Source organism: Trichechus manatus, unplaced genomic scaffold, assembly GCF_000243295.1.
Source record: "Trichechus manatus latirostris isolate Lorelei unplaced genomic scaffold, TriManLat1.0 scaffold00029, whole genome shotgun sequence".
In the NCBI taxonomy this organism is placed as follows: domain Eukaryota; kingdom Metazoa; phylum Chordata; class Mammalia; order Sirenia; family Trichechidae; genus Trichechus; species Trichechus manatus.
Window position 1 is genome coordinate 17,466,491 of NW_004443965.1, and position 24,714 is coordinate 17,491,204.

A 24,714-nucleotide genomic window follows, 5' to 3' on the forward strand; every position below is an offset into this window, starting at 1 on the left:
TTCCTAGCAAAAGCAGTTTTCTTATAAAAACAATGTTGTAGTAGAGTGACATATTCCTGACCAAGGATTTATTCATAAAAGTGGTTAACTCCTAAATTTAATCAACTTTAGATGACAATCACACACTCAAGAGTATAACGCTGTCTCTATAATATTAACTAATCTCATGAAATGATTTAGTGTGGTACATTATCATGTGATAGCTCTCAGAGCTGGGAACGGAAGGGAGAACATCAAGAGAATCTTGCACCAAGTACATCAGAAAACAGGCTTACTAGGTGCATGGGTTCTGAGCACTTGAAATGATTCAACTATCCAGGAGTCTAGAAGTGCCTAGTCCTTTGCTCAATGCCAAATGTGGTATGACAGAAACATTCACTTTCAAAATACGTACGTACTTTTAAGTAAAGGTGTTGTAAAAGATGTCACCTTTAGGATCAAACAGCCAAAGATTTCTATTGTATTTGACGCTGCATATTCATTTTATAAACTTTTAAACTGTCCAGAATATTTTCAGAAGAAATGAGAAAAACTCTGGTTATTAAAATTCTGGAATTCGCAAGGCCTGTTTGTTTTGACTCTCAGTAAGTAGAAATCCTCTTGCCTAAGAAAACTGAATTTTTTTCGATTAAAGCCCTTATGTTTTTGGTTGGAACTAATTTTTAAACCATATAGCTACTGGAACTAAAGAGGAGTTAGTAGATGTCTAGCTAATGTCAGGAAGGAAATATAATTAACCTTCCCTTAACGATATGCTTTGAGAGGAAAGCTAGTTATAACAAGCAAGCCGCAAAACTGAGAGTTGGGATGTTCACTTAATAAGAATTTTAAGTTGCATAATTTCCTCAAATATATACATTTACATTGGTGTTTATTTAGAACAACAAAAATAGTACATACTCAACAGGAAAAAGTTTGATGTGAATGTCTCCCATGCTTGTGTGGATAATGGCACTATCTGAAACTCGCTTAGGTCCTTCAGCTTGAGTAGCTGCCATGACTTCTTCTTTAGAAGGTTTTTCATTAAAAACATCTCTGTCAGAATCTGCACTTTTTGTATCTTCTGGTTCTCGTTTGGTAAACTCGAGGAAAATAAAAAGTAAGTTAATGAATTAAATTTTTCATCTGGTAAAAATCTGTGAACAAGAAAATTTCATTTCTAATGCAGTTTTTGAGTAAAGTAAGAATTCACATCAAGAATAAATCTTTAATTCAGGAATCACTTCCCACCATAGGACATGTGAGGCAGTTAAATTATGTTTACATTTGTCTACTATGAAAATAGTCCATGTGAGATATATATATATATAAAAAATGTATGGTTTCAAATGAGATTTAATTTCCTTTTGGGTGGGAATTTTCTTGGCTACACATTTAATAAGATACGGTTTTGATATAGTTCTGTATTTCTGCTTGTATGTCCTAACTTATCTATTACTCACTTTTTCACTATTTAGATTGCCTGTGTTTGAATTTCATCTCTGCCACTTACTAGTTTTGTGACTTGGGGGAAGTAAGTTAATTTCTTCAGTTTCTCATTCATAAAATGGGAATAATAGTACCTACCTCATAATGGCACCTGTTGTGAAGGTTAAATGAAATGCTTACAGAACTATGCCTAACACATAGAAGGTGTTACATAAACATTAACAATTGTTATTACTACTGCGTGCAGGACCTGGTACAAGGTAGGATGAGGATTCACAAAGATTATTTAGTAATGGATCTTGACCCTTTTTTTTTTTTTCAGAGCCCCATCTGAACTATCTAAACCCTGAGGCTTGGGAGAAAGGATGCAGATTTTGAGTGAAGTTGCTAGAAATCTCACAATCCCCAGGGTGTAGGAAGAAATGAGAATAACCTTTGGTTATTAAAACTCTGGAATTCTCAAGGTCTGTTTCTTTTATTTGACTCTGAATAAGTAGAAATCCTCTCACCTAAGAAAGCTCTACCTGATGCCAATTGAGTTCTAGTAAGGTAAAGCTAGTTGCCTCGTCCCTGACTTGCCAAATGCTATTCCTTAATCCACCTGGATAGAATCCAAATAAATAAGCAAGTTAGTATGTTGTTGTCTTAACATGTTATTCTCCAGTTTTCAAAAGAATAACATGTCTTTTGTACATTTGTAAGAATTTTTTAAAAGTTTTCTTCATTTAGCTTACATATGAAACTCCTTAAGTTCAAGATATGGAAAATACTACTTGTATTTCATGATACTGGATTGGAAAACATGGAATATATATCTATATATATATATATAAGACATGTATGTATATACACACACACCTGTATTTTTACACAAATAACACATGCGTTATTTTTCTGTGTGTTCTATATGTGTGTGTGGGGTGCGTTATTTGAAAATACGGTACACACACATCTCGGGTGAATATGTACATCTAATAAGACTGAAAGAAAATTCATGAAAATGTTAGCTGTATAAGGAAGCACTATGAATGATTTATTTTGTTTCCATTTTCTCAGACTTTACAATGAACATGCATACTTTCATCAACATAAAAGTATTAACTCTACAGAAAACAAATTCTGAAGAGGTTGTGGGGAGACTGGAACTCTTATACACTGCTGGTGGGAATGTAAAATGGTATAACCACTATGGAAAATGGTATGGCACTTACTTAAAAAGCTAGAAATAGAAATACCATATGATCCAGCAATCCCACTCCTAGGTATATATCCTACAGAAATAAGAGCCACGACAAGAATAGATAAACATGCATACCCATGTTCATTGCAGCATTGTTTATACAGCAAAAAGATGGAAACAACCTAAATGCCCACCAACGGATGAACAGATAAGCAAAATGTGGTACATAACACACAATGGAATACTTCACAACGATAAAAAATGATGAATCTGCGAAACATTTCACAACATGGATGAATTTGGAGGATGTTATGCTGAGTGAAATAAGTCAATCACAGAAGGACAAATAACTGTATGAGACCACTTTTATAAACAGTCAAGAAAAAGTTTACACACAGAAACATTTTTTGATAGTTACCAGGGATAGGGCGGGGGAGGGAAAATCACAAACTAGAGAGTAGACGTGTTAACTTTGGTGAAGGGAGAGGCAGTACACAAAATGGGGGAATTCAGCACAACACGACCAAGGCAAGAGAAGACACTGAGAGGTGCACAAGAATAAAAGGCAATGAAGGTAAATACTATAACGTACACAATCCTGCAACAACAGTAATAACAATGATTTATGAGTGGATACACAGATACGTATGCTGAATAGGTGTGGGAGGGCATCTGGGAGTACATCCACATGCATATATAGGCTTGGCTGTGGATATTTCTACATACGTATTTGTATGTGCTGCATGTATATTTATATAATAGAGCACACAGCAGGCAGAGTCATGGAAACAACCTAGACATAACCAAACACGTCACAGGACTGAGTTACTAGGCTTGAAGGCCAAGGACCATAGTTCCAGGGGACATCTAGGTCAACTGGCATAACATAGTTTATAAGGAAAACAAACGTTCTACATCCTACTGAAGTAAGTAGCGTCTGGGGTCTTAAAAGTTTTTGAGTGGCCATCTACGATACAACTATTGGTCTCTTTCTGTCCGGAGCAAAGGATAGTGAAGAAAACCAAAGACTCAAGGAAACAATTAGTCCAAAGGACTAATGGACCACAGGAACCACAGCCTTCACCACCCTGAGACCAGAAGAACTAGATGGTACCCAGCCACCACTACCAACTGCTCTGACCAGGATCACAATAGAAGGTCCTGGTTAAAGTGGACAAAAAAAATGTAAAACAAAATTCAAATTCGTAAAAAAGATCAGATTTATTGGTCTGAGAAAACCTGAAGGAACCCCCGAGACTATAGCCCTAAGACACCCTTCTAACTTGGAACTGAAGCCATTCTCGGAGATCATTTTGGCCAAATAATAGGCCTATAAATGAACAATAACACATATGAGGAAAGCGCTCCTTAGAACAATCATCTACATGAGACCAAAAGGACAACATATGCCCAGAAGCAAAGATGAGAAGGCAGGAAGGGGCAGGAAAACTGGACAGATGGAAATGGGGAACTCAGGCTGGTAATGGAGAACGTGCTGACACACTCCAGGGAGTGCAACCTATGTCACAGAACAATTTGTGTATAAACTATTGAATGAGAAAGTAATTTACTCTGTAAACCTTCATCAAAAGCACAATTTAAAAAAAAAGTAAATTTTAGGGAACGAAAAGGAAAACGTTAAAGTTTTTTAATAAAGTGGATGGGAACTATTTTTAGTGTATACCATCAATTCTCTTTTATGACTCATTTTTACCTTCATAATAGTTATACGCAAAAACGAAATTATTTTCCTTTAACATATATTAATAAATTCTTAGCAATGACTTTGAAAGTTATAAACAAAATTCTCATCTTAGAATTTACCTATTTTAGGTTGAAAGCTTGGTTGGCGTAGGGAAATTGCTATTTCATATATTTATTCAATGCTAGCAACTTTAACAGCATCACAGCTGCTTAACAATATTTTAGATGAATGAGTATACTATAACGGGCCAGACATTTCACCAAACTTGTGCGTTTAATAGTGAAAAAGACATAGTACTCTGTCTTAATGGGATTTTATACTGTCTTGAGGAGGAGGATGGCAATGTCAGAGACAAAAAGTCAGCTAATTATTCTAAAAAAAGTGTGACACATGCTATGATGGGGGAAGCACAGGAGGATCACAAGCAGGTACACCTAACCCAGACCTGAAGGCTAAGGGAAGGTTCCCAGCTGAGACCTGAAGTATGAGTGGCAGCTGACGGTGTGGGGCAGAAGCCCAGAGGTTAAAAAGAACACTCAACTATTGCAAAATGGGATAAAGTTCAGTAAGGTCAATGTAGCAAATGAACTTAAAGCTTTAGAAGCGAGGAAGGCCAACTAATGTAGACAGCTGGGGAGTCATTAAAGGGTTTTAGGCAGAGAAGTTAACAGTCACGTTTGAGATTTAGAAATTTCTCTGGCTGCAGTGTATTGTCTAGAATGCAAGGGCTTCAGATTTTTTCTGCCTCGGTGAACAGTTAGAAGAGTTCTATTCACAGATAGCATTAGCTGTTTGATTTTGAGCCCAAGTTAGTTATAAGTGATTTTAGATATGCAAAAAAAAATAATAATTCCTTAGGAAATACGTAATTCCAAGGTAGCACCATTACAGTGGAGTTGAAAGTCAAAAAAAGAAACGCATTTAGAGAAGGAAGTTGTGCATGTTCTGGGGAGATAAATTATGTTGAAGAGTAAAAGCTGAAAAATAGTAACATTAAAAGGAATTTTTTAAACCCCATGTCGTTAGCAGCCGCTGAGTCAGCCCCTGACTCATGGCGACCCCATGCACAAAAGAATCAAACGCTACCTGGTCCTGCACCATACCCATGATGGGTAGGACCAATGTGATCCAAAGGGTTTGCAATGGCTGATTTTCAGAAGATTGCCAGGCCTTTCTTCCTACTTCAGTCTGGAAGCTCCACTGAAACTTGTTCAGCATCATAGCAACATGCAAGCCTCCACTGACTCATTAGGTGCATTGGCTAGGAATCGAACGTGGACCTCCTGCACGGAAGGTGAGAATTCTACCACTTAACCACCAATGCCTCATGCAAAAACTATTTTGTATGTAAATATGACTCCATAATCACTTACCTGCCTATCACAGACAACACAAATGGTTGTGGAAGCCATGCTGAAAAAATTTTAAAACAGGATGGAAACCAGTACAGAAATACTTAAAATCAACTTCTAGTTAAAATTTTAATATTAATATTGGTATTCTTGTTTAGAAAGCCTGCTATTATTGCCAACATTCTCTTCAGTTGAAGGTACAAGTTAAGAAAATAAAACTCCCAACCAAACTGGAAGAAACATTAAGGTCCATCTCATAGTACTTCCACATACCATATAAAATCTATTCTTTTTGAAAGATGTACAGACTACTGTTGGGTCAGCTTGAATATTCTGAAGAACAGGGTTTTCGGAAGCTTTCATCTCTATGGTAGTTGCAGCACGATGTTTTTTGGCTATTCCCTGGAACAAAGCCAGTTGCATCACTCTAATATTTTCTTGCTTGCCTAAGATCCGCACACACCTGGAAAATACAGTCATGTTTTATATATTTTGACTTGTAGGACTGTTAGTTTCCTTTGTGGTTACCTCAATATCTACCCCTATTTTTCTAAATTTATACCAGTCTTTACTTCTTTATATCGCCTTGACTTCCTCTCTATATGAAAAATCTGTCTACAAGTTTTAAGTCCCTATTTTTTGTTTTAATGTTGTCATCTTTTACATGCTGACATCTGTTTCCCTATTTTCAGTGTTTTAGCTTTGATTTACTTTTGTGACTTTCCTATCTGGGTTGATATCTGGTTGCTCTGTGCTGTGTTCTAGTCTTGGGTTGTTATCTGATGTTACTGATTTTCTAACCACAGGACTCCTTTTAGTATTTCTTGTAATTTTGGTTTGGTTTTTGCAAATTCCCTAAATTTCTGTTTATCTGGAAATGCCCTAATTTCGCCATCATGTTTGAGAGAGAGTTTTGCTGGATATATAATTCTTGGCTGGCAGTTTTTTTCCTTCAAGGCTTTATATATGTCATCCCATTGCCTTCTTGCCTGCGTGGTTTCTGCTGAGTAGTCCGAGCTTATTCTTAGTGACTCTCCTTTGTAGACGACTTTTCGTTTATCCCTAGCTGCTCTTAAAATTCTCTATCTTTGGTTTTGGCAAGTTTGATTGTCTTGGTGACTTTCTTTTGGGATCTACCTTATGTGAGGTTTGATGAGCATCTTGAATAGATATCTTGTCATCTTTCACGATATCAGGGAAGTTTTCTGCCAACAAATCTTCAACAATTCTCTTTGTATTTTCTGTTATCCCTCCCCGCCCCCCGTTCTGGTACTCCAGTGACTCGTAGGTTATTCCTCTTGATAGAGTCCCACATAAGTCTTAGGGTTTCTTCATTTTTTTAAATCCTTTTATCTGATTTTTCTCAAATAAGTTGGTGTCAAGTGCTTTATCTTCAGTCTCACTAATTCTGACTTCCATTGCCTCAATTCTGCTCCTATGACTTTCTATCGTGTTGTCTAACTCTGAAATTTTATTGTTAATCTTCTGGATTTCTGATTGCTGTCTCTCTATGGATTCTTGCAGCCTGTTGAATTTGTCATTATGCTCTTCTCCCATCTTTTAAATTTCCTCTATTGCTTGTTCTGTGTTTTGCTTTATTTCCTTCCTAATTTCTTGAAGAGTTCTGTACATTAATCTTTTGTATTCTATCTCCAGTAATTTCAAGAAATTTTCCTCCTCTGGAAAATTTCTAGATTCTTTATTTTGGGAGCTTGCTGAAGCCATCATGGATTGCCTCTTTATGTGATTTGATACTGACTGTTGTCTCCGAACCATCAATAAGTTATTATATTTATTTAATGTTTGCTTACTGTGTCCTAGCTTCTTGTTTGTTTTGATATTCCCGAATAGGCTGCTCATATGAACTAGTTTGATTATTGGCACCTTTGAAGCTCTAATGTCCTGTCACCAGGTGGTTAGATCTGTTAACTAGGTATGCGAGCTCAGGAGTCCACCCACTCCTCCTGTATGGATTCAGCTCAGGTGTCCAGGTAGATAGCCACCAAGTGTGCAGTGTAGGCTCTCACTTACAGTCCTAGACAGGCATGGGTGACTGGTGTAGGTACAGGCATCTGGCTTCAACAGGGGGACACACTCTGAGCAAGGCAGGGGGCTGACAGCTGCCCCCAAGTGTCCAGGAGGAAGGTATGTCCCTGTTCCCTAGAGCAAGTAGGTAGCTGGGTTTTGCTGTCAGACTATGAACACCTAATGCTGTTGGCTGTAAGGACTGGGGGGCACCTCTTATTCATGGGCCCCTACTGCAGGAGGCTAGGTGGTATGGGTGGAGCCACCAGTCCTCAGGCCCCTGATGTGGGTAGGTGAAGACCCTGCTTAATGGGCAGTGTCAAATGTCAAGAACCTGCCACTTCACAGCTGAAACAGTTGAAGTTAGACTTCCAGTATATACCCTGCTGTACTGTGGTAATGAGGGCCTATGCTGTTGAAATGGGCCCACACAAGTCTATGCAGGGGGAAAGGCATTCAAAGTCCATGGATCCCTTATGCCTGTGCCTAGGCAAAGGTTTCTCGCTTAGGCGAGCTGGCAGTTTATTTTTTCCTGTTTGTTGATTTTTTCACTCTCCAAGGCAGGGAGAATGGCTCCGGGTGTGTGACAGATCCTACTTCCGGCCCAGGGCACTCGGCAACTGCTGAAGCTGGTCCGGGACCCGGTGCAGAGCAGGGAATGGGGAGGTAAATGGGACAGAGGTTTTTCCCCAAGGGGAGTGTTTTTGATCCGTGTGGTAGGCCGTACGCAAGTACTTATCTTTCACAGATACAGGGCTGCTTCTCACTGGTTCTGCGTGGCTGTGTAGACTCTCTGGTGCTGGGTCTCTCCTGCTGCAGAAAACGTGCCTCCCGAGCACAGCTGTTTGCCTGCCTCACTGCTCACCCCCGAGCTGATCAGGCCTGAAGGGTTCAGGCTCTCACCAGGTCAGGTCTGACAACTCCTTGCTGCTTCCGAACCGTCTCTCCCTCCCCCTGCCACTCAGTCCGGTTCCTCAACTCTGCCTTTGATGTTCAGGGCTCCCAGATTGCCACATATAAATCGATTTACTTGTTTTTTCAGGTCTTTGTTGTAAGAAGGTCCACTGGAAGCATCTGACTACTCCACCATCTTGGCCCCGCCTCCCTCATGTTTTATATTGTCATAAGAACTTTACGGATAAAATCTAGGAATCAACTGTCCATTATGTAGAAAACAACTAGTGGAAGGAGTTCTTTAAAATGTTTCTCTACCAAATAATATATTATTTTTAAATTGGTAGGTGGCTATAATTCTCAGCTTAAAAAAACAGTCATTCAGTTATACAGTTTTAACCTATCTCCATTATTTTAATCTTTGTTTAAGCCTTCAAAGATTTTCTATTGCCAAGATCTATAATATAAACATGTTTATATGTGGGAATGTACATCATGGGACTTTTTTTCCCTTAAAATGTACTTTAAGTTCTTTTCATTTACATTCAGTGATAGTATCTGATTGTGGCTATTTTGTACTAAGACCAAATAGACTGTTTGCACAAAAGGCTTATTGTGGTTTCATGCATTTTAACTTCTGATTTTATGTCTAGCAGGATATAACGCTGAATTCTGTGGTTAAAATATTTGGCAACATTTAAAATGAACCAGGCTAATTTAAATCAATAAGCAAAAGACAGACTTAAACTTGTTAAAAAAAAAAAAAAAAAAACTCGAAACCATGCATATCTTCTTTCCATTTCTTTTACAAACATGAGTGGAAACTTATTACATTAGATTATAAACAAGCAAGAGACCACAGAAAAATCCAGTCAAAACATTTGGTTAAGTTTAGATATTTGGGACTATTCCACTTGTCTTGGAGCAAACAAAACTCCCATTGTTTCCCTGAAGGAGGAAATGGTTCCCCCTAAATGCATTTGTAAAAAACACACATATCAAAGCTTACCGGTTTGTTTCTACATTTATGACTTTAATGCCCAGCATTGTTCCATACAGCACGAAGTGTCCAGTTTCATCAAAAACTATATTAATTAATCTTACTGCATCCACCTTCTCCAGTTCACGTTCTACAGCCATTCGTCGGCCAAATTCCATGTCTGGTAGCTGCTGCCTCATCTGCTGCAGTTCAGTAAACATCTAGGAAACAAACCACTTCTTAACAAAAAAAGCTACATAATAAACGGAATCAGGATTTAAATAGAAGCAAAGTACACAGTAAGAGCCAGATAGTTTGTGTACTTACATATATTTTCTTAAGGAGAATTCTAAACACTATGAATACTAAAGTAAGACATCAGTAAGTTGAATCATAAAAAATAATACTTTACACTAACTGGTAACTGGTTCTTCTAATTAAAAAAGGAAACAGTTGGTTAATATAATTACTGCTTTTCTACAGAAATAACACCACCTCTTGCTGCCTTTTACAAGCTACAGACTAGCACTTTCCAGTAAAAATACAATGTAAGGCACAAACGTAATTTCAAATTTTCTAGTAGCTGCATGAAAATTAAAAAAGTGAAATTTATTTTATAATGTTTTATTTAACTCAATATATCTAAAATACTATCATTTCAACATTAATATAAAAAAATTGAGATAATTTACATTCTTTTTTTTTTTTTCATATTAAGTCTTTGAAAGCTGGTGTGCATTTTACACTTCCAGCACATCTCAGTTCAAACTAGCTACATTTCAAGTGCTCAATAGCCACATGAAGCTTGTGGCTACTGTACTGGACAATGCAGCTATGGACTGTGAGCTCCCTGAGCAAGGATCATGTGCCTGACATTATTAAGTGCCCAATTTTGGTTGAATGAATGAACTCTTATCACACTAACTTATGACAAAAATATTTCAAGTTATTTTGATATGGGACACAACTACAGGTATATTAGAATACCTGTTGTTGTCAAGTCAATTCTAACTCATAGCAACACTACAGGACACAGTAGAACTGCCCCATATGGTTTCCAAGGCTGTAAACCTTTACGGAAGCAGACTGCCACATCCTTCTCCTGCGCAGCAACTGGCGGGTTCGAAACAACTGATCTTTCAGTTAGTAGCCCAGCGCTCAAGCACTGCACCTCCAGGGCACCTCATATTAGAATAGCACCAAGTAAATATGATTTAGAATAGGTCAAGGTTTTTACAAGGGCTCTTTAGTTTGGAAATTTGATTTACTTTTCCTTAGATATTTAATACACAATTTTCAAGATGGGGTCACATCTCTATTACTGTGCACCAGCATTCTACTTTAGAAGCCCTGGTGGTACAATGGTTAAGCACTTGGCTACTAATCAAAACACTGGCAGCTGGAACTCACCTGCGATTCGGCAGGAGAAAAGTCCTGGTGCACTGCTCCCATAAAGATTACAGCCTGGGAAACTCTATGGGGCAGTTCTACTCTGTCTTATAGGGTCATTATGGGTTAGAATTGACTTGCCAGTACACATCAACAACAGCACTATACTAGCCTCCCAGAAGATGTGATGCTCTTTACATTTGGTTTTCTAGATATTCAGGGCATCAAACAGCAGAATTCAAAAGCAGCTCTCCACTACAGATGAAAAAAGCTAGACTTATGACCCATCTACTTCTATCTTTTCTTCATGCTTATCTTTGTTTTTTGTTTTTTTTTTTGCAAACCTGGATTTGAATTCTAATTCCACCACTTTCAGATTTTATGACCTTGAAAAAGCCTTTCTGAGCTTTTAAGTTCTCATATGTAGAAAGCAGCTAATAACAAACCATCTTTTGTTTATGCTTATCTTTGGTGGAGCAGTGGTTAAGCAATCAGCTGCTAACCAAAAGGTCAGCAGTTCGAATCCACCAGCTGCTCCTTGGAAACCCTATGGGGCAGTTCTGCCTTGTCCTATAGGGTCGCTATGAGTCAGAATTGATGTGACAGCAATGGATTTGGTTCCAATTTATTTAGATATGGGAAGAACAATAAACAAAACTCCAAAAACCAAAAGGAAGCATGTGCGTTAGAGTAAGCATGAAGCAAAAGTCTTGTAGAACAGCTAAAACGTCCAGTCATTAGGGTCTCTTGTCTCCAGTCTCAAAGAGACAGAGAGACTCATCTATATTACACTGCTTATCCATGTGCCAGGGGTAGCCCAGAATGCTGGACTGCACTCTTGTAGTGGGGGACCCACAATTATTTCTGCTGGAGAGAAGACTCAGTTCCCAAGACTTAAGACTCTACAGGTGGTCATCTGCCCACATACAAGCATTTTATCAATGTTACCTCAAGTTGGTAAGTGCACTTGAATTTTTTTAGAGTCTTCTAGCCTTAACAGCAACAAGCCCTGGTGGGGCAGTGGTTAAGTGCTACTAACAGAAGGGTGAGTGGTTTGAATCCACCAGCTACTCTGCAGGAGGAAGATGTGGCAATCTGCTTCCGTAAAGATCACAGCCTTGGAAACCCTATAGGGCAGTTCTATTCTGTCCTATAGGGTCACTATGAATCGAAACTGACTCAACATCAATGGGTTTTAGCCTTAATAGCAGGGCCCCTGTGATACAGAACTGTGTGTCTATATGCAGTGGCCCTGGTTAATAAATACTAAAAGATACAATTTCAAACCATCCTATTCAATTTCTTGTTTTAAAAGTAGGACTCTAACTAGTTAACCAGAATGCTCCTTAGAAGCAAGGATGGCGAGACTACATCTCGCACATACTTAGGACATGTTATCAGGAGGGATCAGGCCCTAGAGAAGGACATCATGCTAGGTAAAATAGCAGGTCAGCGAAACAGAGGAAGACCCTCAATGAGGTGGATTAACGCAGTGGCTGAAACAATGGGCTCAAGCATAGCAACAATTGTGAGGATGGTGCAGGACTAGGCAGTGTTTCGTTCTGTTGTGAGCAGGGTCGCTACGAGTCAGAGCTGACTCGATGGCAGCTAACAACAATAACAACTAGTTAGAAGCTTTTTCCCCCTTTAACATGAAATTGTGAGAGTCCAGTCATTTATTAGTCACATGGGGATGGCACAGGACCCGGGCAGTGTTTAGTTCTGTAGTGCATGGAGTTGCCATGAGAAGGGGGCTGACTTGACAGCAGCTAACAACAACAACAAGCATTGGAGCATTATTTGTAGCATTACTAGTCACTAGCATTGTAATTAGCTAATTGGCATTTGGCTTTTTGGGTAAACTCTCTCATTCTGAATTTCAACTTCCATCATAAGCTTTATTACTGATCTCTTATCACCTCAGTCCTACCACTCTGACAAATGTTAAAGGCAACATGAAGAACTAGAAAGAGAGTGGATTGAAAAGCTCGGTAGATGAGTGTTAAGAGATTTATGTCCAGAGATTAGATCCTGAATATTTGTTTTCTTGAGCAATATTTCTTTTTCTCAGGAATATTTGAAGATCTGCAAGTTGATAAAGTTTTAAAATTATCTTTAAGTTGCAAGGAACATCCAGTTTTCAGCAACCATAAAAGATGAAAACAACACAAAGAAAAGGGTGCCCCTCTTCTTAAAAGAAGAGTGGAAAGCTATCTTCTTCCAATAAGAAAATGAATTATGAAGATGATTTGGTTAGCAAACAGATCTTCACCTTTGTCTAGATTCATATTACTTCAGGCCGACTACCCACCTAACTCTTTACCACTTGCCACCAAAAAAAGAGTGTCACCAACAAGATAGTATTTTTGAAGAGCTTAATGGGGGGAATCCCACGTAACCTGGCCATTACCAAAGACTTTAGAATTTACAGTCATATAATAAGCATTACTGCTACAAAGGTTCAACTCAGACTTTCCAAGGACTCAACATACCATTAGCAGTCAGAGAACCACCTGAAAGAGCAGAGTTGATGAGATCCATGTAGCCACAAAAACCAGTTAACTTTGCATACTCTTAGTCTACAACTACATGTTCTAACAAATTCTTGTAGTATCCTAACAAGTCATGGTAAATTCACTCTTTCAACAACTATGTGAGTAATGATTATGTTTCAGGCATTGTTTTTAATGCTGGAAATAAAATCATGAGCCAAAATAGATATAGGTTCAGATCACACAGAGGTTAGTCTACTGGGGATGATACACATTAACCAAATAAAACGACCATACAAATGCTCTAAAAGAAAACAGAATGATACAAACTCACATTTAAAAAAAAAAAAAAAAAAAAGGCTGTTCTAGATAGGATGAACAGTGAGAGCTTCCCTGAAGGACTCTTCAATTGAGATCTGAAGGATAAGTAGGTATTCAGTAAGTAATGGGAGGATAGTGGGAAGGGTATATTCCAAGCAGCAGGAACAGCATATTCAAAAGCCCCTGTGGTGGGAGGCATGTTCAAGAAAACGAAAGGTGCCCTAACTGGGTAGAGAAAGTAGCAGGGAGAAAGGAGATTTATGTAGGCTGGAGTGGTAGCAGAGGCCACAATATGGAAGGTCTGGTAGGCCATGATTTTGGTCTTGATCCTAAGAACAACAGGAAGTCACAGGAAGGATCTAAGCAAAGGAATGACATGATCAGATATATGCTTTTAAAAGATTACTCTGGCTGAAAAATGGAGAGCAGATTAAGGGGATGCCAGAATAAATACAGTTGGTAGGCCATGCAATAGGCCAGGCAAAACATCATGAACTAGGGTAGTAACAGCTGTGCTGAAAAGAAATGGATGGATTCAAGGTATATTAAGAAAGTAAAACTGACAGAACTCATGGAAGGGTAGGGAAAGAGAGTTAAGGATGCTTCCTAGTTTTCTTGCTTGTGCAACTAAACGGACATGGAGACAGCAAAAAAAAAAAAAAGGATAAGAACTGGTTTATTTATAATAGAAAGCTGGGGAAATAAACTTGACAGTAGACATATAGACAGGAATGAATAAAGAATGAGTAGAGAACTGAGAGAAAATGAGTTTTGAGAATCTCAGGAAGATGGATTTGCAAACAAAACAAAGCTGAAAAGGACAGCCACATAAATACTAGGATGACTGGTTGGGAAAGTTATCACATCATAAACCAATGGAAGAGTTTCAAATAGCAACAATGGAATACAGAAGATAGTTGAATAATATCTTTAATGTGCTAAGAGAAAATAACCATCCACCTAAACTTCTATATCAAAAATAACTTTTAAAAAAATAGCATAAAATAAAGACATTTTCAGAAAAGTAAAATCAGATTAAATTTAAACTGTACTTACACTTAGTGATTCATCAAAGACTCTCATGAGTTTTCCAGTTAAAAACCTGAAAATTCTAACTTTTCTATCAGAACCAATAGTGGCTATTTTCTTCCCATCAGGTGAAAAACATATGCTGGTTGGATAAGCCTTGCACTTGGCGAATTCATATAAATCTGTGTCGGTTTTATATTCCCAGTTCACATTTTTTGGGAATTTATATTCATGAGGAGGCCCAGTCCAGTATTCAATCATTCCGGATTTGTCAGAAGATACTACGGCTTTGTAAACTGCGTTTAACCGTATCTGAGTAAGGGGTGATGTATGGAGTTTGTCAAATACATGAAGTGGCTGGTTATCTCCTCGACCATCATAAATGAAAATTTTTCCTGTACTCTTCTCAGAAGCAGCAACTGAAGATATGGCATCCCCTGGGCAATAGATCCACTCACACTGTCCAGGAAAATAGCTAGAAGAGTAAAGAATTGAGCCAAAAAATAAAAAAGTCAATACAATAAGTAAGTATCCCCTACCATTAACACCAAAAAAAGTCCCAGCCAGTGACTTAGCCAGTTTTGAACTACTTGTTCAAAAGTAGCAGAGAAATACAGAATGTGGTGGAAGAACAAGAATAGTTGCTAATTTATCTCCTTCTGACCTCATCAATACAATGATGATAATTTCTGAGGATCTAGCAAACCCCAAGAAGAAAATTGCATGTAGTAGCCCATTTACTTCCCTTTGGTAGATAAAGAAAGCGAATCAGTCCTGGGCCTTAGATATTCTGGGGCATAGCTTTTTGAATTTCTGTAACACAGTCTATGCATAATTTACTTTTAAACAGGAAAGCATGTAACAGTACACTTTGGAAATCCACACTTGAAATATTTAAGATAAAAATATTTTAGTTATGGCTATGATTGACAAACATTCTCAAATCACACTCTTGTTATTACTACCTTGATCTTGATATTAAAACTAAAAGCTTTGGACATGCTGCCTGATGAACAAAGTGTAAAAAGATTTGGGACAGATTTAATCAGCATACCAAACTTATATATTCAAATGAATATTGTTCCCTTCAAATTAAGGCAGTCAGTAGAAGTTACATAGTTATTTTAATCATATTGCTGATGCTCAAAATCGTTTTGGAAGTCTTCTTTTAAAATTTCCATCAAAACCTGAAATAATATTCTTTTGAGTATCTTCAAAGGTGGCAAACATTCAACATTTGTGAATGGATTTTATTATTTAAAAATAGCTAAAGTCTGTGGAAACAAAGCTGGGGAATAAGACAGATGATTAACTTTGGTAATTCTATTTGCAGGAAAAAAAATAAGTTGTGACCATAAATAATGAGACATTTCCTTTAGCGGCCTACAAACTGATTTTGAAGGAAATTCCACAAGAATTTCCAACAGTGTTTCTAAAAATGCCTCAACTTGCAAACTGACATTCATTTAGATATGTATAAGTTCAGCTTGTTATCTTAATTAAATACATGCAAAAAGGAAAGTACTAGTGTCATTATTGTACAGTCTAACCACATAGTTTGGGTATTAATATACACTCCAAGATTTAAAATCACCAACAAATAAACCTAATTCCAAAAATGTGCTTAAGCCTTATAAGAACACAATACCATATTACTGAACTAAGTACAACAAGGAAGTTAATTTACTCAGTATCAGTAAATCAGACATGATGATAGAGCCACATTAATTTACTAAATGCTGCTAAGGAGATACAATAAATCATTGTTATGATGCTATCTGGAAATTTCTGCTGTGATTAGTCATGACAAAAACCACAGCAGAAACCTCCAAGCAGCCATACACCAAGCATTCATCGTATCTAATTTTCCTAAGCAATACCCAAACCAAGGCATATTTTAACGGCATAATATATTCTGTTTAGAAATAACCTCTGAAATGGTTAACTGTGATTTAAAATTTATTTCACTAAGTTAAAAAATATATACTTTAAAAAAGACTCACCCGAGTTTCAGCATATTGATCATGTCAAAGTTCACTACATCAAACACCTTCATTGCTTTATCATCACCCACAGAACATAACAAAGCTCCTTCAGAGCTAACTGCAATACTCTCAATAACTCCTATTTAAATAAATCAAATTAAAACATCCTAGTGAATACCAATGTAAAAATTGCAAATGATTCAAAGAAAAACAAAACAAAACGTATTTTAAAAGAAACATGGTATTTTCAAAGAAACTTTATTTAGTACAGTTTAAATGAGAACTACCAAAAAAGAAAAATGTGAAATCCTTACCCAGGTGGCTACGAAAATGTTTAACAAATTCAATTCCCTCTTCTATTTTTTTCCAGAACTTAACGTGTCCATCATGACTGGCGGTAATGATAAAATCTGTCCTGCGTATACAAAATTTTTAAAGTTAATTTCTAAGAGAGATCTAGTAATCAATCAGTACCCCAAAAACAATCATTCACTGAGAATCTTTAACAATTTTATAGTACTTTTTTTAAAATCTTTCTTTATGCAGACCATTGTATTAGGGCAGGATATTAAAAATTTTGAGTATCTTCTAGATATCGTTAACAGTTGCTGTTGTACTTATTTTAATCTCCAGAGGCAGGGTCATATTTGAGCTAGGACATGAAGTTTAAAAAAAAAGAAATAATCACTAGCATCACTGGACCTCAGGGTCCCTCCCTTAACACTAAAATTACCTACAGGCAGTCTAACTTACTTAAGCATTTTGCCAAAGTTGATAATTAAATTTCAATGTACTACTTTCATATGCAGCAAAATTCAACACAAGTATGTTCTGTATTCTAATATATTTTAGTTATTTAAGTATCAAAAAGGCCTTGTTTGAAATAGCTGCCCCTTAATGCATATAAAAACAGATACTATTTATTGAAACCTAGCATATTTCAGATACTTTACACACATTACTTCAGTTAATCTTCATATTAACTCTATTAGGGTAGGTATTCTTATCACCAAGGAGCCCTGGTGGCACCAAATGTTCAGCAGTTTGAACCTACCAGCCACTCCGGGGGGGAGAAAGATGGGGCAGTCTGCTTCTGTAAAGATTACAGCCTTGGAAAGCATTGGAAACCCTATGGGGGTAGCTCTACTCTGTCTTGTGGGGTCACTGTGAGTTGGAATCGACTCAACGGCAACAAGTATTATTAATCACCATTTTACAAATGAGGAAATAGTATTAAAATGTTAAATTTACTTGCTCTGGCTCCATAGCAAGATAGCAGCATTCAATACCAGATCTGCTTAACCCCTAAGACTATGCACTTCTATTACTGCACTGCCTTGGGTAAAAAAACAAACAAAAAAAACTTGAGGAGAGAGTGATAGCAATCCTAATACCTATATGCTGCTTTATACATTAACAACTTTGCACTAGGAAAGGTGTTAATGTTGGATCAGAATTATCCTACACATGAAATATATATTGTTTACTTAGATTTATGTCTTAAATGTTTTCTCAAATTCAATTTTTCTCTAACAGATAACAAATAAACTGGTCTGAAGAGCAGAGTAAAACAATTCATCTACTTCTCTCCATACTCATTGCCAGTATCATCCAAGCCACCATCATACCTCGTCCAGATTTCTATACCAGCCTCCTAACTGCTCTCCCTGTATCCATTCTTGCCCTATTTGAATCCATTCATCTCACCACAGCCAGTGATCCTTTAAAAAATAAATCTGATGTAACTCTCCTGTTCACAGGATAAAGTTCAAAATACATATAAGGCACAGAAAGCCTTTTAGGATTCAGCCCTTGCCTTTTCTCCAGCCTTATCTGCCATTTAACCATTTTAAACCTCAATTTCCTCATCTATAAAATGAAGATCACATACTACCTCACAAGACTGTTCAAAAGATAATTTATGAAAAACCTTTAGCACCTGGACATACTATGAGTTCAACAAACTGAATATTACTATCACTACCCTTCTCCCAATCCCTAATTCTGCCTTTATGAAGGTCATCTGACATTTTTAGAATGTCTTACTTCCCACCATTGTCCTGTTAGTGCTAATAAGGCCAGGTAACAATTATTCTCATCTTACCTAATGTACTCTCTTCTGGGAAGCTCAGACACTACCTGGTTTGTCCCACTCTTGGCGTTTATCTCCAAAGGACATACACACAAACTAGGGGGCTCTGTTTTAGAGAATATATTGTTTGTGTGATGCAGGAAGAACATACAGGCCTTTTTTATACTCAGACTATCACAGAGCCTGTGGAATTAAAGAGAATTCCATAATATCCTGTAATTTCTATAAATCCACCTAAAAATTGAAGCATTAAAAAAAGAAAAAAAAACAGCTCAGAAAAAAAATTAAAAAGTTAAGATAGACTTACTTGGTGCACACCACATGGGTAATAACATCTCTATGCATGTAACTGCGCTCATACATGGATGCACTGGGGAGATTGTCAAGATAAACTCTTTCAAACTCTAGAACTTAGGAAAAAAGTAAAGTAAAAAATTAACTTTTAAGATAAATGGAGCTAAATGCTAGTTTGTATTTTCTTTATTTCAAATATTTTAGAGTCTATCTTGTATTTTCTTCTAGATTTTAATTGTTTTCAATTTCCATGTAATGATGAAAAATATCCAGTGTCTGCTACATCAGTGGTAATTTTTGTTATAGTACTGAATAGCACCATTATTTAGTCAGTCATGACAGGTTCTTGGGTATTATGTAGATGTTTAACTTATCCCTAGGACTTAAGTGGATATGGCTTAATATGAAGGCATCACTAAAACAGGAAAAAAAAAAAGTCTTAAGGTTTCATGAAAATCTTTCTAATCATGTACATCCAATTGTTAGTACTAAATAATTAAGGAGATCAGTAGTCATCTATAACCTGTCTCAGTTTATCTTTAAGGCACTGATCTTCTTAGAAGTTAATGATTCTGGATTTGAAACTTTTAAACACAATAGAATGCTTAGATTTTTAGAGCAGAGAAAACCCTAAAGATGATCAAGTTGAATGCTTCTCAAATTTTTTTCCAGGGGCAATCTAACTACCACCAAGAAATACTGATTCCATTATATGAGCTATGAACAATTTTACTAGCAAAAAATGACATTATGTGTGTACCAAATAATCCAACCATGGCCAAATATGCCTATAAATTAAACACGATGAGCGTTTCAGAGTTTTTCATAACTGTTCTAAAGCAGACTTGAAGTTGTCTCCTACAAACTATTTTCCCCCTCATTTTTAGTAACAGAACCTCCATGTTTATACGGGTATGTATATTAATTTCAAGCTATAAGATGACCTTTCTCACCCTCTCATGAAGTTAGGTGTGACCATGTGCCTAACTAAGTTCAGGCCAGTGAGATAAAAGTGGAGGTGCTGTGTGATAGCCAGGAAGTTCTCCTTAAAAAGAAGGTACACCCTTTTTCTCTTTCTCAATCCTATACCTTGGAATTGGGGTATGATCACTGTAATTCTAACAACCACTCAGGACAATAAAGATGAGGGTCATACCCTACTGATGTTAGGACGGAAAGCTGTAAAGAGCCTAGGAGCCTGCTGACTTTGGAGCCTCCGTATCAATCCTGGACTGCCTACCTTGGTACTTCTTTTACATATGAGAGAAGCATACCTCTATCTTTTTAAAACCTATTATCATTTTGGCTTTTTCTGTGATATGCAGCTAAATTTAATCCTGCATGATACATATTCCTTTTGCTGTTTGTTGGTTTACTTATTGAACAAATATTTTATGAGAACCAAATAGGACATGACATCAAGGAAAATAAGACATAGTTCCCATCCTTAAGAAACAATCAATTCAATTAAAGGCAGTGCCATATATTCATATATAATGTCTTTCTGAAAATGTGTAAAAAAGCCCAATGTCCAAAGTTCATGGTGAAGAGGATGGCTCTATTTCTAGAAAGCTAAAAATGTTAAACTCCTATACTTTTGGACAAAATCTTCAATGATATTTTTCTAGCATTTCATATATGTTTTTTAATTTCAAGTTTTCTTCAAACTGAATACAGTACTGACTGGCTGAGATCCAACGAGCATCTGATTAAGGACATTTGCACACCTGATTTCCATCTTTGTCTCAATTATATTAAGTTTATGAAATCTTTACCTCTTAACACTAATATCAGACTTTGACTGTTGATTTTTCAATTTTTTCCCATTTCAGTTCCATAAAATAAGGACATACAAAAATACTCAAGTGCAGTAAAACAATTAACAGCATAACCACTATTTATTCACTAAAAAAATACTTATTGAGCAACTGCTATATGCAAAGCACTGTATCAAACACTGCAGAAAACAGGCATGCTCCTTGCCTTTACGGTGCTTACAGTCTTAGAAATGGAGAGAAACACTACTCAGACAATCACATGGATAAATACACAACTACAAATTGACAAGTGCAATGAAGGGAAAAAACATTTTAAAAATTAAAAAAAAAAAAAACAGGAACACCTGGCAGTAAAAAAATGTACTTCAAGGGTGTTAATGTACAATGTTAAAAAAAGCAGCTTCTCCAAAATTTAGATAAAATGTGGGGGCTATTTATAAATTCAGTGTGATAAATATTACTTCAGAGTTATATGAAGGTGCCTTAGAAGCCCAGCCCAGACTGGAGAAGTCATAGGCTTCCCAGAGGTGACAGCTGAGCTGAGCACTAAAGGTTGAACAAAAGGTAGCCCAGTAAAAAGGATGAGGAAAATTATTCCAGGCAGAGACACATGATACTTGGGCAGGCATCTGAGGAGGAAAAGAACATGGCTTATTCTCAAGTGGTTTAGTATGGCTGGAGCACAGAGTAAGGAGGAAAGAAAGAAATGGAAGATGTGGCTGGGGAGGTAAGGAGAGATCAGATCATAAAGAGACTTGTAAGCCATGTTAGGGAGTTTGGACTTTATTTTGAAAGCAGTAAGAAACAGTTTTAAGTAGGGGGAGAGTGATACAGTAACATTTAAGTCTGGAAAGATCACATTTTAATGGTCTTAAACATTTCACAGAAATACATGGAACACAAGAAAATTTAATCTATCTTTTTCCCCACCTCTTTTATTTGATCAAAATTTGTCAGTATTCACTTTAGTGGCAAATGCTCTGGTCCATGGTAGCTCATAAATATGGTCTGAGAATCACAGACCTTGGATTTTAGATGAACGAGCTTGTGATCCAGGAAACTTAAGTAACTTTCCCCAGGTCAGAAAACCCATTAGTGGAAGAGTCAGGGTTGAAGTCATCTTTATTTACCAGTTACAGTATTAAATATGCACTGCCTTCCTTCCGCCCCCAACACACTAACACTTCTGAGTCAGATTCCATATGAAGCCTTAGGGAGCGCCCCAGTACTCTCTCCAACCTGCAATGCAGGGCTGGAAATTCCAACTTCATATGGCTGCTGCTGGGATTAAATGGGGCCGTCAAACACATAGTTAAGTACAGTATATCCCTTTTTGAAAGTTTGCTTTATGCCACTTCACTTTTCCAAAAAGACCTACACTAGTACCTGTTTTCACTAACCCAAAGAAATCCAAAGAGGATTTTTGCTTTCAGGAAAAAAGGCAAAATGCTGAGAAGTGGAAACAGTGTTCAGTATTTGTTTTGCAGCCAGCGTTAAAGAGGTAGCGTGCACCCCGTGCAGCAAGAGTCGCGTTGCAAAGCTCCTTTCCCAGGAACTACATTAGGCATTCCTGCTTTTACTATATGTTAATGTTATTTTAGGTTTTACGTGTTATTTAGTATGATTTGGTAGGTTATTTTTTGGGTGTTGGAACACTCAAAAACTTCCCATATAAATTAATGATAACTGCTTCTTCGCTTTATGCCATTTCGGCTTTACTAAAAGTTTCATAGGAATGTTCCACTTTCGGATGGCTGGGAAACCTGTACAGGTAATGCTCGTGTTAGCATCTATTATAAAAAAAATTTAAAAAAATCAGTGATCAGTAAGTGTTAGACATCATCAAAAAGTCGCTGTACCAAGCCCAAATCACTATAGAAATTACAGCGTATATAAAATGTACATAAACTATACACATTTTCCGAATACAGTATACATTTTCAGAAAGACATACATGAATATATGGCACTACTTTTAACTAAACGGATTGTTTCTTAAGGGCAAGGACTATGTCTTATTTTCCTATATGTTTCGGAAGAACATGCAAGTACGGAGTGGCCAGAAAGTAAGAAGGTGACCCTCTATTCTGAGGGCACAAAACCCCACAATCACATCCCTTTTCGGGTCTGGCTAGAACTCTACCACTCAGAGGCCTAAGCATTTCAACTTGCCCAGGGTCTTATCGCTGCAGCTACCTTTCCTTTTCTTGGCCAGTGTTGCCTCCACAGGTAAAGGCCCAACCCAGCGCTCTTCGTTGTCCTCATCATTCTCTTGAGCCACCACCACTGTCAGCTCCCTTCCGCTGAGTTCCGTGTTTTCCGGTTTCTCGTGGTCCCGGCGCCGTCTCCTTTTCAGCTGTGAATCGCTACCACCTTCCGCCGCCATATTGTACGAGTCGTCAGTATAGGCGCGACACTCGCAGCTCCGCTACCAATCTCAAAGCAGCGGCGCAGCCTTTTCGTCAGAGGCCGAGAGAGTTTCTGGATTGGCTGGAGCAGGTAGCGGCAGCTCCAATCAGAAAGCAGCGCGCGCACAAGTCCTGGGCCTGGCAACGCTGAACTTCCAAGGCTGAGGAGACCTGGAGTCGGTGCTTTGTCACGGTAAGAGTTGGGTGGGGAGGAGTGTGGTAACGGTTCAAACTTGCCGCTGGGGCAGGCAGCTCACAGGGTATGCGATTTCAGCACCGAAGGTTGGACCCTTACTGTCGGGGAACTGGATACCTAACGTCCAGCCGAGTCTTGAATCCCGCTGTTGTCGGGCTCCCGCGTCAACTACAACTCCAGAACCCCGCCGGTTACAAGAGAAAGAGGTGTGGGGAATTGAAGGGGCTGGCTAACTTGCGGACCTCCCATCAAGTGCTCCAAATATTCCTTCTCTCCCGAGCTCTTTTATTGTCGTACCCTCCCTGAAGAAGGTGATGGGTACTTGTTACTGTTTCCGGAGAGAAAACCAGCCACCTCAAGGTTTAACCTAACGTGGACCACAGAAGGTCCATTTACCCTTCTGCATTCTCCCTCGTCTAGGCTTTCGTCTCTTCGTGGCCTTAAGAACTTAAGGTCTCTCTCTCTCTCTTTAAATAGACTTATTTTTTAGAGCAGTTTTAGGTTTAAAGAAAAATTGTAGAAAGTACAGAGTTCCCATATACCTCCCTTTCCCCCTGCACACTATTTCTTCTATTATTAACATCTTGCATTCCTATGGTATGTTTGTTTTAATTGATTAAATAATATTGATACATTATTATTAACTAAGGAGTCCCTGGGTGGTGCAAATGCTTAACATGGCTACACCTCTAAAGGTTGGAGGTTTGACTCCACCCAGAGTTACCTCTGAAGAAAGGTCTAGCGAGCTACTTATGAAAAATCAGCCTCTGAAAATTCTATGAAGCACCAGTTCTACTCTGACACACATGGGGTCGCCATAAGTCGGAATTGATTCAGTAGCAACTAGTTAGCTTGGCTGGTTAAAATTAAAGTCCATTGTATACATTACAGTTCATTCTTTGTGTTGCACAGTCTGGATTTTGACAAACGCATAATGTCATGTGTCCACTATTACAGTATCATATGGAATAGTTTCCCTGTCCTAAAAATGCCTTTGGTGGCACTGTGGTTAAGAGCCATGGCGAGCTACAGCTGCTAACCAAAAGGCTGGCATTTGGAATCCACCAGCAGCTCCTTGGAAACCTTATGGGGTAATTCTTCTCTGTCCTGTGGGGTCGCTATGAGTTGGAATCGACTCAATGGGAACGGGTTTTTTTAAAAATACTTT

General features: G+C 37.8%; 2 protein-coding genes across 9 annotated transcripts in view; one reads left to right on the forward strand and one right to left on the reverse strand.

Moving 5' to 3' along the window:
* PPWD1 (peptidylprolyl isomerase domain and WD repeat containing 1) overlaps nucleotides 1–23,400 on the reverse strand; it is a 28,082-nt gene extending 4,682 nt beyond the window's left edge. For 2 of the 5 annotated variants that reach the window (XM_023729600.1, XM_023729599.1), the window contains exons 1-8: nucleotides 23,139–23,349; nucleotides 19,179–19,281; nucleotides 17,094–17,194; nucleotides 16,798–16,918; nucleotides 14,822–15,269; nucleotides 9,594–9,784; nucleotides 5,939–6,128; nucleotides 901–1,082 (exon numbers count right to left, since the gene is read on the reverse strand). In XM_023729600.1, coding sequence (XP_023585368.1) covers nucleotides 901–1,082; nucleotides 5,939–6,128; nucleotides 9,594–9,784; nucleotides 14,822–15,269; nucleotides 16,798–16,918; nucleotides 17,094–17,194; nucleotides 19,179–19,281; nucleotides 23,139–23,328 — 1,526 coding nt within the window. In that variant the 5' untranslated portion in view covers nucleotides 23,329–23,349. Of the gene's footprint in view, nucleotides 1–900; nucleotides 1,083–5,938; nucleotides 6,129–9,593; nucleotides 9,785–14,821; nucleotides 15,270–16,797; nucleotides 16,919–17,093; nucleotides 17,195–19,178; nucleotides 19,282–22,172; nucleotides 22,222–23,138 lie in introns of those variants that run through there. The other 3 variants (XM_012555000.2, XM_004374545.1, XM_023729601.1) reach the window with 3 other exon arrangements.
* Nucleotides 23,401–23,413: 13 nt separating this feature from the next.
* Nucleotides 23,414–24,714, forward strand: part of CENPK (centromere protein K) — a 46,507-nt gene continuing 45,206 nt past the window's right edge. For 3 of the 4 annotated variants that reach the window (XM_023729604.1, XM_023729603.1, XM_023729602.1), the window contains exon 1: nucleotides 23,415–23,543. The gene's annotated coding sequence lies outside the window, so the exon portion shown is untranslated. Of the gene's footprint in view, nucleotides 23,544–24,714 lie in introns of all 4 variants that reach the window. The other variant, XM_004374546.2, reaches the window with a different exon arrangement.